The following is a 16188-nucleotide window of genomic DNA, read 5'->3' on the forward strand; positions in this document are numbered from 1 at the left end:
ATGTCATGGGACTCACGGTCATAGAACATAAGATTGTCGACAACTGAGAGAAGAAGTAGCTCGACTATTCAATAATGGGCACCTTCGAGAATTCTTGAGCAACCGGGCGAAGAATCATTTCAGAAACAAGGATTCTAACAAACAGACCGAATAAGAGGATACTGAACCTCAACACGTCATTAATATGATCATCGGTGGAGTCGATATCCCACAGGGGCCAATGTTGAAATGCACCAAAGTATCTATCAGTAGGGAGAAACGAACTCAAGACTACATACTGAAAGGAATTTTATCTTTCAGCGATAAGGACGCGTAAGGGATCGTACAACCTCACAATGATGCACTGGTAATATCTGTACTCGTAAATAAAACTCGAATTAAACGCGTGTTGATTGATCCAGGTAGCTCGGCCAACATCATTCGGTCGAGGGTCGTGGAACAGCTCGGTTTACAAGACAAAATTATGCCTGCAATCCTAGTTCTAAACGGGTTCAACATGACATGTGAAACCACCAAGGGGGAGATAATGTTACCGGTCAATACCATCAGAACCATACGAGAGGCCAGGTTTTATGTGATCGAAGGAGACATGAGGTACAACGCCCTTCTCGGAAGGCCATGGATCTACAACATGATGGCAGTGCCCTCAATTCTTCACCAAGTGTTAAAATTCCCAACTCCGAGGTGGGGGAGGGAGGATTAAGACAATCTACATGGAGCAACCGGCCGCAACATTGAAGGAAGTGATTCCATTATCAATGCTCGCAACATTGAAGGAACCAAATTCGGGCGCAAACCAAGAGGCAAAATAGCAATCACCGATACCGGCCACGGCCTAACCGTATAAGCAGAAGACTTATGAAGACGACGATTACGGGGTTCCCTGATCTTTTATAATCGCCGATGACTCCGACTCAACCAAATCGACGGTCGAATAGCTGGATCAGGTTATATTGATCGAGCATATACCTGATTGGAAGGTATACCTGGGCACGGGGTTAACTCCCGAGCTCAGGAAAAAACTTATTCAATATTTGTAGCTAACATAGATTGTTTCACTTGGTCCCATCTTGATATGACATGGATTCCACTGGAGATAACCACTCACAAGCTAAGCCTAGACCCAAAAATCAATCCGGTCAAGCAGAAGATGAGGTCCTAGTCCGAGGTCAAACATACTTTCATCAAGGACGGGGTATCTAAACTCCTTAAAATAGGGTCCATTCGGGAGGTTAAATACCCGGATTGGTTAGCAAACATAGTGGTAGTCCCTAAAAACGGGAATAAACTAAGAATCTGTGTAGATTACAAAGATTTGAATAAGGCGCGTCCCAAAGACTCTTTTCCTTTGCCCAATATCGACCGTATGATCGATGCCACAACCGACCACGAGATCCCAGTTTTCTCGACGCCTATTCCGGGTACAACCAAATATGGATAAACCCGGGTGATCAGGAAAAAACCTCCTTAATCACTAAATATGGCACATACTGTTATAATGTAATGCCGTTTGGATTAAAAAATACCGGTGCCACATACCAACGCCTAGTAAATCGAATGTTCGAAGAACGAATAAGAAAATCAATGGAAGTTTACATTGATGACATGTTAGTTAAGTCCCTGCGAGTAGAGGACCATTTAAAATATTTGCGGGAAACCTTCAGCATATTAAAGCAGTACAATATGAAGTTGAACCCAGAAAAATATGCGTTCGGAGTTGGGTCGGGTAAGTTTCTCGAATTCATGGTATCCAATCAGGGAATCGAGATCAATTCCGATAAGATCAAAGCCATCGAAGATATCACCGTCGTGACAACGTAAAGGCTGTGCAAAGGTTAACCGGGCGAATAGCCGCCCTGGGGCGATTTATTTCGAGGTCGTCCGACAAGAGCCACCGATTCTTTGCTCTGTTGAAGAAAAAGAACAATTTCTTGTGGACCCCAGAATGCCAACGAGCTTTGGAGGAACTCCAGAGGTACTTATCTAGCCCCCCGCTACTTCACATACCAAAGACAGACGAACGACTGTACTTGTACCTGGCAGTCTCGGAGATAGCGGTAAGTGGAGTCCTATTTCGGGAAGAGCAAGGTACGCAATTGCCAATTTACTATGTTAGTAGGACCTTAGGTGAGGCCAAAACTAGGTACCCTCACCTGAAAAAACTAGCGCTCACTTTGCTAAGCGCCTCTAGGAAGCTAAAACCGTACTTCCAATGTCACCTCATATGTGTCGTAACTACTTACCCGTTGAGGAACGTTATACATAAGCCCGAACTCTCGGGCCGATTGAAAAAATGGGCTATAGAAATAAGTGGTTACGTGATGAGGTCAATGCGTATAAAATTTTGCTACTCGTACTCTGTCAAATTCTAGTATAGTTTATGATATCGTTCCACAGAGATTGGAGAATCTAGCTACAAACTTATAGTATTCTTACTACTATTTGAGAGAATCAAATTGATGAAGTTTTGTTTGTTGAAAATTTAAATTGCTTAAGTTGAAACAAAATAACTTCCGGAAGATTTATATTTAAAAAGAGTTGGGAATCATTGAATTTACTCGATAACGTGATAATAATAAAATCTTAGCTTCTACATGTATTTCTCTTAAGAATAACTGCTTATTACTAATACAATTATATTTTGTTCACTAAGAAATAATCAATTAATAACACTCCGCGAGGTTATGTAAATCAATTGATATATGACTCGTGACGATTAAACTAAAATAATTTTCTTGCCTGAATTGTGCTAATAGATAGCAAAAACCTCTTGCGATTACTTTTTTCTAAAAATTAATAATCTTGCCAACTACAACTCCTCCGTGAGAATTAGAATATAAGTAAGCAAGATTACAGACTTGGAATGATAGCTTAATAAAAATTACACTCACTCTATTATTTTACCCAATAATTATCATATATTAATTTTGCTTCGTAAGAATTACAAAATTGACATACAACTAACTTTGGAGAATAAATAGATAGAAGTGATAATAATTAATTAAAGCTAATATTCTAGCACAATATAGAAATATAAGTAGAAAATTTCAGGTCAAGCATGTAGTAAAATTGAGATTAATATTATAACGTTATCGAGCTTCATCAACTATCCCAACAAAAGAGATTACTCCATTATGGAGTATTTAAATCTCACAAAGAAAAAAATTCTTAAAATACTATCAACACTCTTAGAAAATTCAAAAGCTACAAGAGGAAAGTGAAATAGATAAAGAAAGAAGCAAAGACCAAAGCTAGAGAAAAAGTTGCTAATTAGGCACGTATGATCTCCCTCTTCTTAAACACAAATATGACATACTATTTATAGAAATCAAATCCCATAAGGTGCCATGTTGCCTCATGCTTCTTTTGCCATGATGCCTCGTGCTTCTTTTGCCATTATTCCTTTGTTTGCTTTATCATGATATTTTTATTTCCTGCAAAATACTATTAGAAAATACATAGAATTGACATATATATATATATATATATATATATATATATATATATATATATATATTCTTTAAAATCATTTATTTTTAAGTATATAATATATGAATATTTGATAATCATCATTACGATATTGAGTACCGACCTCAGACCGCCATTAAGTCTCAAATTTTGGCAGACTTTGTGGCCGACTTTACACCGGCCCTAATATCCGAGGTCGAAAGAGAATTACTGGTTAACTCTGGAACTTTCTCGGGAATCTGGACCGTATTCACGGACGGCGCCTCAAACGCAAAAGGGTATGGACTTGGCATCGTATTAAAGCTACCAACAGGTAATATAATTAGGCAATCCATTAAGACTGTGAAATTGACTAACAACGAGGCCGAATATGAGGCCATGATTGCAGGCCTTGAACTAGCCAAGAGCTTGGGTGCAGAGGTGATCGAAGCCAAGCGCGACTTCCTCCTTGTGGTAAACCAATATATATATATATATATATATATATATATATATATATATATATATATATATATATATAGAGAGAGAGAGAGAGAGAGAGAGAGAGAGAGAGAGAGAGAGAGAGAGAGAGAAAGAGTGTGTGACTACACATGTTTTTATATGTAATAGACTGACTAATTTATGACCGTATCAGTCATTTGGTCCTGGTTTAAATATAAACCAACAAATTTACTTGTGCCAACATTTCAATTGATTCATTAAATGGTTAATCAACCAGTTACTTAGGCAATACCGATCATCATGGAGTTACTCCTATACAGATGACTTTGTTTTTATAGAGGCCTTCATGAGATGTTTGGTTGTACAGTAACCTGGATATTGACCAGATCAATTAATTAAGCATTTAATTACCCAAATCTATGTCAGGCTTATGAGGCTCCATTGCTTCTCCCTCAATGGCTACGGGTTTTGTATCTTAGTTCTGAGTTTAACGTCGTCAGCTCGACTTATTAATTGCAGAATTCATCAGTCTATCAAAGTAACTGATGGATGTTGTTCAAAGTGTCCTTCAAAGTATTATTTTAGCCTGTGACCATTTACCTTAAACTTGTCTCCTCCATTTTTCTGAATTTCTATTGTCCCGTATGGAGTAACACTTATCACATTGTAAGGACATGTCCACCTGAATTTTAATTTTTCTGGGAATAACCTGAGTCGGCTATTGTAAAAAATTACCCGATCTCCAATTATGAAACTCTTTGGTCGGATCAACTTGTCATGCCATATTTTTATTTTTTTCTTTGAAAATTTTAGTATTTTCATAGGCTCCCAATCTTAGTTCTTCCAATTCATTAACCTAAATAAATCGCTTTTTACCAGCGGAGGTTAAATCAAAGTTCAGTGCTTTCAACGCCCAAAAAGCTTTGTGTTCTAATTCTACGGGCAAATGACAAGCTTTTTCAAAGACTAATCTATCTGGAGATGTTCCAATTGGCATTTTGAAAGCCATTCGGTATGCCCATAATGCATTATCTAATTTTAAAGCCCAGTCTTTTCTTGAGATTCCAACTGTTTTTTCAAGAATTCTTTTTAACTCGCGGTTGGAAACGTCAACTTGCCCTTGAGTTTGAGCATGATATGGTGTTCCTATTTTGTGAGTCACATTATATTTTGACAGTAAAGCAGAAAATTGCCTATTGATGAAATGAGTTCCTTGGCCACTAATGATGACTCGCTATGTGCCAAATCTGGTAAAAATACTTTTTCTAAGAAAATTACACACTGTACGAGCATCATTCTTTCTTATGGGGATGGCTTCAACCCATCTTGACACGTAATCCACAACCACAAGGATATATTCAAAAGAGTGAGAAGAAGGAAAAGGATCCATAAAATCTATTCCCCAAACATCAAATATTGCACGTACCTGTACTGATTGCAATGGCATCTCATCTCTCTTGGTGATATTACATATTTTCTGACACCTATCACATTGTGCTACATATGCTCGGGCATCTTTAAAGAGTGTGGGCCAGAAGAATCCGGCTTCTAAAACTTTAAAAGCCGTTCGATTTGCTGCATAATGTCCTTCAATTTCTCCATCATGATAGTGATGTAGAATTTTATTCATATCTTCTTCAGGTACACACTTTCTAATGATATTATCTGCATAATTTTTAAATAAGTAAGATTCATCCCACAGATAATACTTTGCATCAGATATAAGCTTTTTTCTTTGCTGGTAAGAGAAATCTTGCGGTATCCACTTTCCAACCAAGTAGTTCGAGATATCTGCAAACCAGGGTGGTTGTGTCACAATTGAGTCAACTGGAAAAATATGTTCATCAGGAAATTCTTCTTTTATCTCATTAAACTCAAGGGGAGGGTTTTCTAATCTAGACAAATGGTCAGCTACTTAGTTCTCTGTCCCTTTCTTGTCCTTTATCTCAAGGTCAAATTCTTGCAGAAGTAAAATCCATCTTAATAACCTAGGTCTAGCATCTTTCTTAGCTAAGAGGTATTTTAAAGTTGTATGATCAGTAAAAACAGTAACCTTGGTTCCTATCAAATAGGAGCGAAACTTATCAAAAGCAAACACTATTGCTAGTAACTCTTTTTCTGTCGTGGCATAATTCACTTGAGTCTCACTCAATGTCCTACTAGCATAGTAAATGGGACGAAAAAACTTATCCTTTCTTTGGCCTAAAACTGTCACGACCCCAAATTCCCTCCGTAGGAGGTCGTGATGGCACCTAGTCTCTAGGTAAGCCTAGGTAAGCCTATCAATGCGGAATAATCATAAATATCTGAAAATAAATAAACTACAATTTAAATAATTACAACTCCCAAAACCCGGTAGAAATAAGTCACAAGCTTCTAAAAATTTATTCTCAATGTTTCTATGTATCAAGATCTAAAGACAAATAAGGAAGCAACAATAAATGATAGAAGGGGACTCCGGAGTCTGCAGACGCTGGCATATATACCTCGAAGTCTCCGTGCGCAAGTAACTCACTGACGTCTAGACTGGTAAGATGTACCTGGATCTGCACAAAAAGATGTGCAGAAGCGTAGTATGAGTACACCACAGCGGTACCCAGTAAGTGCCAAGCCTAACCTCAGTAGAGTAGTGACGAGGTCAGGTCAGGCCCTACTGGAGAATAGATAATGACATGAAAAAATGTTTAAACAATTTAATAAGATAAAATGACTATGGAAATGAATCAAATAGTATATCACATTTAATGACACCAAATAATTACAAATAATATCTCGTGGAATCAAAACAGAATTTCTTTCAACTTTATGAAAATCACAACAATTAATTGAAGGCAACTATGGCCATAAATCAATATCAACAAGGACACTACCGAGGTACCGCCTCGTAGTCCCAAATTATAAATAATTTCACAATATCTCTTTTTCTTATGTCACCGCGGGAGCCTTCACAATTTATTTAAAGAAAATATTTTTTTCGAAATAGCATCCCGCGTTTTAGCCACCCTTATCACACCGCATGACTTCTAGTAGTCACTCCTACTAGCCACGCGTATCAAGCCACCCTTATCTCACCACATGCATTTCAATACCCAGACCTTATACCACCGCATGCGTATCAATAGCACAATATATCATAATTTGCACCTCAAGTGCCCAATATTTCAATTTTCCACAAATAAATCAACAACAATATTTTTCAATAATAAAGAGTTCACGACTCATGCCATAATAATCCAACAATAATATTTTTCCACAATAAAGAGCTCACGGCTCCATCACAATGAGTACCAAAAATCTTACAAAAATATTCAAGAATAAATAATTCAGGAAAATAATATTTCAAATTTTTAATACGTTGCTTCAATATCAAATTAAAAAATGTCAAATACTTCATATTAATAATATTTAATTTAAAGAAAATCAACCTTCAAATAATACACATTATAAAAGAAATCAAGTTTTAATTAAACAGGTAAAACAATTAGCAGAAAAAGGTCAAATAGTCAAACAAATTTAAAATATATATCTCAGATCAATGATGAAGAATATAAAAAGGTGAAATAATTTAATAAATGCGCAACAATGATCTACACAATTTAAAAATATAATCTTTCACATTTAGACCGTGTACACACTCGTCACCTCGTGTACATGACTTTCAACACATTTCAGTAATCACATTAATATTAATTCTAGGGGAAATTTCCCTCACAGAAGGTTAGACAAGTCACTTACCTCGACTTGCTCCAATTAAACCAAATAGTATGCTTTTTCCTCGATTTTCCGATTCCGGTCGACTCGTATCTAGTCATAATTAATTCGATACAGTCAACAAAAATTATAGAATTAATTCTATAAGAAAATACTATATTTTTCAATAAAAATCCGAAATTAACTCAAAAATGACCCGTAGGGCCCACGTCTCGGAATCCGACGAAAGTTACGAAATATGAACGTCCATTCAACCACGAGCCTAACCATACCAAAATGACTAAATTCCAATAACAGTTCGGCCCTCAAATCCTCAAATCTATCCAAGAGGGTTTTTCGAATTTTTTCAACTTAAATCACCAATTAATTGTTAAAAACAGTGATAGATTCGGGTAATCTAACAAAGATTAAGTTAAGAACACTTACCCCAATATTTTCTCTGAAAATCTCTCAAAAATCGCCACAATCCGAGCTCTAAATCGTTAAAAAATGAAAAATGGGACGAAGTCCCATTTTCTGAACTTAAACATTATGTCCAGTGGTTTCTTCTTCGCGAACGCGACCCTTGCCTCGCGTTCGCGAAGCACAAAAATGTGCTGCCCAACTTTCCTCTTCGCGAACGCGACCAACGCTTCGCGAACGTGAAGCTTTGCAAACTCAGACCTTCGCGAATGCGTCACCTATCTCGCGAACGCGTAGAACAAAAGACTGGGGGTTCCCAGCTGCCTCGCTCTCCTTCGCGAATCCGATGCCACTCACGCGTTCGCGATGCACACACAGACCATACCTTCGCGTTCGCGTCCTCCCCTTCGCAAACGCGAAGAACAAAACCTCACACTCAGAAAACACTCTTCGCGAATGCGTCCTACTCTCGCATTCGCGATGCTTCCACTGACCATACCTTCGCGAACGCGAGATCTTCTTCGCGAACGCGAATAAAAAACTTCTGCAACAAAAACGAGAAAAAATTTGCTACTTCTCTAAGTCCAAAAATGACCCGTTGAGTGTCCAAAAATGACCCGTTGAGCATCCGAAACACACCCGAGGCCCCCCGGGACCTCAACCAAACATACCAACAAGTCCTAAAAAATTATAAGAACTTAGTCGAATCTTCAAATCACATCCAACAACACTAAAAACACGAATCACACATAGATTCAAGCCTAATGAACTTTGAAACTTTCAATTTCTACAAACAACACCGGAACCTATCAAATCAAGTCCGATTGACCTCAAATTTTGTACGCAAGTCATAAATGACATAACGGAGCTATGAAACTTTTCAGAATCGGATTTCGATCCCGATATTAAAAAGTCAACCCCTCGGTCAAACTTCCCAAAGATTCAACTTTCGGCATTTCAAGCCTAATTCCACTACGGACTTTCAAATAAAATTTCGATCACGCTCCTAAGTCCAAAATCACCATACGGAGCTGTTGGAATCATCAAAATTCTATTCCGGGGTCATTTGCACATAATTTGACATCCAGTCACTATTTGAACTTAAACTTTAAATTTTTTATCAAAATTTCATATCTCGGGCTAAGGATCTCGGAATTTGATTCCGGGCATACGCCCAAGTCCCAATTCACGATACGGACTTACCGGAATTGTCAAAATACTGATCCGAGTCCGTTTGCTCAAAATATTGACCAAAGTCAACTCAGTTGAGTTTTAAAGCTCTAATTCATTTTTTAATCCATTTTCACATAAAAATTTTCCGAAAAATTTTACGCACTGCGGACGCAAGTCGAGTAATGATAAATAGTGCTTAGATCACAGAATTAATTATTAAAATTAAAGATGACATTTTGGGTCATCACAAAAACAGCTCCAATTGTTGTATCACTAGCATCACACATGACCTCAAAGGGTTGGTTCCAATTGGAGGACACAACTACAAGTGCAGTTGACAACCTTTCTGTAAGGGTTTCAAACGCTTTCACACAGTCACCTGAAAAATCAAACTTAATGTCTTTCATCAAGAGGTTAGTCAGCGGTTTTGAAATCTTTGAGAAATCTTTTATGAATCGTCTATAAAAACCTGCATAACCTAGAAAGCTTTTAATGCCTTTCACAGTTGTGGGAGGGGGTAATCCTGCTATATGATTAATTTTAGCCTTATCAACTTCTATCCCTTTAGTAGTGATTTTATGTCCTAAAATAATTCCTTCTGTAACCATAAAATGAAACAATTCCTTCTGTAACCATAAAATGACATTTTTTTCCAATTAAGAACTAAGTTTGTTTCTTCACATATTTTAAGAACTAAGGTCAAGTGGTTAAGACAATACTTATATGCTTTGCCAAAGAGTGTAAAATCATCCATAAATATTTCAAAAAACTTTTCAGTATTGTCAGCAAAATTGCCGACATGCAACACTGAAATGTAGCAGGGGCGTTGCACAGACCAAATGGCATTCTCCTATAGGCATATTCTCCATGAGGACATGTGAAGGTTGTCTTATCTTGATATTCTGATGCAATTGGTATCTGATTATACCCTGAGTAACCATCAAGAAAACAGTAAAAACCATATCCTGTAATTCTTTCCAACATTTGATCAATAAATGGCAAAGGAAAAAGATCTTTTCTAGTGGCATTATTGAGACGTCTGTAATCAATACAGACTCTCCATCCTGTAACAGTTCTGGTAGGTATGAGCTCATTATTTTTATTTTTTATAACTGTCATACCTCCTTTCTTTGGTACTACCTGAATGGGACTTACCCATGGGCTGTCAGAAATGGGGTATATAATAATTGCTGCCAACAACTTTATGATCTCCTTTTTTACTACTTCCTGCATTGCTGGATTCAATCTTCTTTGTGGCTAGACTACTGGCTTGTAGATATCCTCCATGAGGATTCTGTGTGTACAAATAGTCGGACTAATCCCTTTAATATCTTCTACAGTCCACCCAACGCTCCTTTGTGTGCTTTCAATACTTTAATCAAACTATTTTCTTGTTCTGTAGTAAGAGAAGATGAAATAATTACTGAAAATAATTATTGCTTAAGATAAACATATTTCAAATGAGAAGGGAGAGTTTTGAGTTCAATTTTTGATTGAACTTCTTCGGATTTCATCTCTTCTGCCTCTGAATCTTTTTCTAATATTTCAGCTTCTCTTCTGATGGTGGGATCATCATCCTGTGTGGTGCCTGATTTGATCAAGCATCTTTCTATTGAATCTGGAATTAATTGATCATCTTTGAATTCATCTGTAAGATAGTTAATCATGTCAATTGAAAAACATGAAGATGATGTTTTATCTCCTGAATATCTTAGTATCTTTTGCATATCAAAGATGACTCTTTCTTCATCAACTCTCAAAATTAGTTGTCCTTGATGAACCTGTATAATTGCTCTTCCTGTAGCAAGAAATGGTCTTTCTAAAATTATTGGTTCATCAGGACATTCTTTCATTTCAAGCGCTATAAAATCTACAGGGAAAACAAACTTATCTACTCTTACGAGTACATTTTCAATTATTCCCTTAGGTTTCTTAGTACTTTGATCTGCAAACTGAAGAGAAACACTTGTGTCTTTCATTTTACCAAGATCTAACTTTTTAAAGATAGAAAATAGCATTAAATTTATTGAAACTCCAGAATCACAAAGTGATTTTTTCAAAATATACTCCTCCCAAAGTACATGGAATTGTAAAACTACCTAGATCACCAAGTGTTTGTGGCAGCTTATTTTGAATTATAGCACTGCATTTTTCTGTAAGCATTACCACAAAAACTTCTTCTAATTTTATTTTACTTGACAAAATTTCCTTTAAAAATTTGGCATATGAAGGCATTTGTAACAAAGCATCAGTGAAAGGAATATTGATGTGAATTTGTTTTAAAATCTCCAGAAATTTTGCAAATTAGCTGTCAAGCTTTTCTCTTTTCATTTTTTGTGGAAAGGGAATTGTCACAGGGAGAGGAGTCAATTTTTCAATGTTTTTTTCTTCTTTTTTCTTGACTTCTTTCTCTTCTGATGGTTCAAATAGTTTTTCAACATTCTTACCCTTGTCTACTTGTTGTCCTGATTGGTCTGCATAGGATTCATCCAGCTCCTTACCTGACCGTAAGGTGATGACCTTAAGGTGCTCTTTTGGATTTTTTTTTCTGTATTACTTGGTAAGGGACCTTGAATCTTTTTTGACACAAGAGTTACCAGTTGGCCCAACTGAATTTCTAAATTTTTAAGGGAAGAATTCTGACTTTCTATCTTTTCATCAGTGGTCTTAATGTACTTGTACATAAGGTCATCAAGACCTAGATGAGCTTGTTAAGGCCTTTGTTGATATGGGGCTGCTTGCTGATAAGGTTTAAAATTCAATTGCCCTCGATTTTGATTCTGATATCCGGGTGGACCCTGTACAGGTTTCTTCTGAAAGTTTTGAGAGTTCTCGACACCATTTGGATTGCTCCACTGAAATCCTGGATGTTTATGTGCCATTGGACTTCCAAAAGGGTAAGATTTGTAGCCGATAACATTGACTTGTTCATCATTTTAATTGATTGCTTGGCATTCATGGTTTAGATGATTTCCTCCACACATGTCACAAATTTCAGACTGGTTTGGTTGTTGTGTATTTACCTGAAAAGATTCAAACTTTTGTGCCAAAGAAACAATCTGTTGTGTTAGTGTATTTAAAGCATCTGCCTGATTTACTGTAGCAGCCTTCTTGATAATTACACGCTTAGATGGCCATTGGATGGCATTCTCAGAAATTTCATTCAATAATTGCAATGCTTCCTCTGTGATTTTTCCCATTACAGAACCTCCTGCAGCTGCATCTATCATATTTTTGGAAGAGGGTTTTAGCCCGCGATAAAAATATACAACTGCATATGTTCAGAAATATCGTGGTGTGGACATTTTATTAACATTGCCTTTAACCTTTCCCAAGCTTGATAAACTGACTCCGTGTTAGTCTGCAAGAAATTAGATATGTCTTGTCTTAACTTTGTGATTTTAGTAGGGGAAAAGTATTTATTTAAAAATTTCTGAGTCATTTGGTCCAATGTGGTAATTGATCCTTGAGGCAAACTTCGCAACCAAGTTTTAGCATCTCCTTTTAAAGAAAAAGGAAATAGCCTTTACTTGATTGCTTCAGGGGATACTCCATTATACTTAGCTGTTTCAACTAGTTCCAGAAAATTAATTAAATGACTATGCGGATCTTCACTTGAATCTCCAGTAAAGATACAAGATTGTTGGATCGTTTGAATCAGGCCGGCCTTGATTTCAAAGTTGTTGGCTGCCACAGGGGGCTTCCTGATACTAGATTCACAGTTGAAGCGGTCTGGTCTAGCATAATCCCTTAGGATTCTGTTTGCTGGCCTTGGCGCCACTTCATCAAACTGATCTTCTATTTGGACTGGTGGTGGTACTTCGTGTGGGTTGATATTTTCTATTTCTTGATTCTCCATTCCTTCATAAGCTATTGTTTGAGAAGACATTTGTCCTTTCCTGTGCGATCGAAGAGATCTTTCAATTTCAGGATTGTAACTTGCCAACTCTTTTGTAGAAGAGCGGGTCATAAACTAATTGAAATTCATAAAGTAAAGAAAATTAGTTCCTAAAATAATAACAACAACAACAACAACAACAACAACAACAACAACAACAACAACAACAACAACAACAACAACAACAACAATAATAATAATAATAATAATAATAATAATAATAATAATAATAATAATAATAATAATAATAATAATAATAATAATAATAATAATAATAATAATAATAATAACAATAATAAAGAAGATTGCATAGATGATAAACAAAATAGGTGCCAAATCAAAAAGTATTAGTACGATAATTTTATTATTTATAGATAATAGTAATATTATACCACACTTGCAATAAAATATAATACTATTCAAAGTAATAGTGTAAATACTCGTGATAGTATCTAAAATTACAACGATAAAATATATCTAAAGTTGCCACTAGTATTTTATTTTTTGGTTAATAAAGTACTGACAATAGTTTAATTGTAGTAGATATACTAAGGGATTTAATAAAAAATAATTGGTAGTATTTATAATGAGAAAGAAAAATAAAAAGGTACTATTACTATAACTATGATTGAGTCAAAAACGTTATTATTAATATAAAAGTAATAGTTAAGTGCAATTTAGGAAATACCGATAAAAAATATATATATATTATAATAAGAACTTCTCAAATTAGTAATAAAATATTTAATCTGAAGTAGATGCATGCCAATCCCCGGCAACAACGCCAAAAATTTGACGAGGCCAATGCGTATAAGATTTTGCTACTCGTACTCTGTCAAATTCTAGTATAGTTTATGATATCGTTCCACAGAGATTGGAGAATCTAGCTACAAACTTATAGTATTCTTACTACTATTTGAGAGAATCAAATTGATGAAGTTTTGTTTGTTGAAAATTAAAATTGCTTAAGTTGAAACAAAATAACTTTCGGAAGATTTATATTTAAAAAGAGTTGGGAATCATTGAATTCACTCGATAACGTGATAATAATAAACTCTTAGCTTCTACATGTATTTCTCTTAGGAATAACTGCTTATTACTAATACAATTATATTTTGTTCACTAAGAAATAATCAATTAATAACACTCCGCGAGGTTATGTAAATCAATTGATATATTTCTTGCCTGAATTATGCTAATAGATAGCAAAAACCTCTTGCGATTACTTTTTACTAAAAATCAATAATCTTGCCAACTACAACTCCTCTGTGAGAATTAGAATGGAAGTAAGCAAGATTATAAAGTTGGAATAATAGCTTAATAAGAATTACTCTCAATCTATTATTTTACCCAATAATTATCATATATTAATTTTGCTTCGTAAGAATTACAAAATTGACACACAACTAACTTTGGACAATAACTTGATAGAAGTGATATTAATTAATTAAAGCTAATATTCTAGCACAATATAGAAATATAAGTAGAAATTTTCAGGTCAAGCATGTAGTAAAATTGAGATTAATATTATAACGATATCGAGCTTCATCAACTATCCCAACAAAAGAGATTACTCCATTATGGAGTATTTAAATCTCACAAAGAAAGAAATTTTTAAAATGCTATCAACACTCTTAGAAAATTCAAAAACTACAAGAGGAAAGTAAAATAGATAAAGAAAGAAGTAAAGACCAAAGCTAGAGAAAATGTTGCTAATTAGGTACGTATGATTTCCCTCTTCTTCAACACAAATATGACATACTATTTATAGAAATCAAATCCCATAAAGTGCCATGTTGCCTCATGCTTCTTTTGCCATGTTGCCTCGTGCTTCTTCTGCCATGATGCCTCGTGCTTTTTTTGCCATGATGCCTTTATTTGCTTTATCATGATATTTTTATTTCTTGCAAAATACTATTAGAAAATACATAGAATTGACATATTATATATATCTTTTATTTAAAATAATTTATATTTAAGTATATAATAGATGAATATTTTATAATCATCATTACGATATTGAGTACCGACCTCGGACCGCCATTAAGTCTCAAATTTTAGTAGACTTGTGGCCAACTTTACACCGGCCCTAATACCCGAGGTCGAAAGAGAATTACTGGTTAACTCTAGAACTTCCTCGGGAATCTGGACCCTATTCACGGACGGTGCCTCAAACGCAAAAGGGTCTGGACTTGGCATCGTATTAAAGCCAGCAACAGGTAATATAATTAGACAATCCATTAAGACTGTGAAATTGACTAATAACGAGACCGAATATGAGGCTATGATTGCAGGCCTTGAACTAGCCAAGAGCTTGGGGGCAGAGGTGATCGAAGCCAAGCGCGACTCCCTCCTTGTGGTAAACCAAGTTAATGGGACATTCGAGGTAAGAGAAGAACGAATGCATATATATTTGGACAAGTTACTGGTTGAATTACATCGGCTCAAAGAATGGACTTTGCAACATGTACCTCGGGATCAAAACAACGAGGTCGATGCCCTCGCTAACTTGGGATCTTCGGTCGAAGATGACGAGATCAACTCTGGTGAAGCCGTACATATTATGAAATCGGTGGTTGAAGAAGGCCACGTCGAGATCAACGCAACGAGCCTAACTTAGGACTGGAGGAATAAGTACGTGGAATATCTCAGGGCCGGTAAACTGCCCTCGGATGCAAAAGAATCGAGGGCCATACATACAAAGGCAGCCCGATTTAGCCTGTTCGAAGACGGAGCCCTATTCATAAGAACATTCGATGGCCCACTAGCAATATGCCTAGGGCCGGGGGATACTGAGTACAGTTTGAGAGAAATCCACAAAGGTACCTGTGGAAATCATTCGGGCGCTGAATCGCTGGTTCGAAAAATAGTCAGAGCCGGTTGCTACTGGTTCGACATGAAAAAAGATACAAGGGAATTCATGCGAAGATGTGATAAATGCCAAAGGCATGCTCCAATGATTCATCGACCCGGAGAACTACTTTATTTGATCTTGTTACCATGGCCATTCATGAAATGGGGGATGGACATCGTTGGCCCCTTTCCACGGGCACCCGGTAAGGCTCAATTTATTTTATTTATGACTGATTATTTTT

At 36.1% G+C, this 16188-nt stretch overlaps 1 protein-coding gene and 1 non-coding gene across 2 annotated transcripts; one reads left to right on the top strand and one right to left on the bottom strand.

The window, feature by feature from the left end:
• Positions 1-4765: 4765 nt before the first annotated feature.
• On the bottom strand, positions 4766-10428 carry LOC142167894 (uncharacterized). Its single transcript, XM_075228317.1, has 6 exons — positions 10351-10428; positions 9665-9821; positions 9444-9574; positions 5619-5700; positions 5336-5574; positions 4766-5143 (listed from the first exon to the last, which is right to left on the bottom strand). Exons 1-6 carry the CDS (start codon positions 10426-10428, stop codon positions 4766-4768), a joined length of 1065 nt encoding a protein of 354 aa, XP_075084418.1.
• A 2054-nt stretch (positions 10429-12482) lies between these two features.
• LOC142173909 (small nucleolar RNA R71) lies at positions 12483-12589 on the top strand. Its single transcript, XR_012703267.1, has one exon. It is a non-coding gene; the product is annotated as a small nucleolar RNA R71 (small nucleolar RNA).
• Positions 12590-16188: the final 3599 nt, after the last annotated feature.

This window comes from Nicotiana tabacum, chromosome 2, assembly GCF_000715075.1.
Source record: "Nicotiana tabacum cultivar K326 chromosome 2, ASM71507v2, whole genome shotgun sequence".
Taxonomy (NCBI): Eukaryota; Viridiplantae; Streptophyta; class Magnoliopsida; order Solanales; family Solanaceae; genus Nicotiana; species Nicotiana tabacum.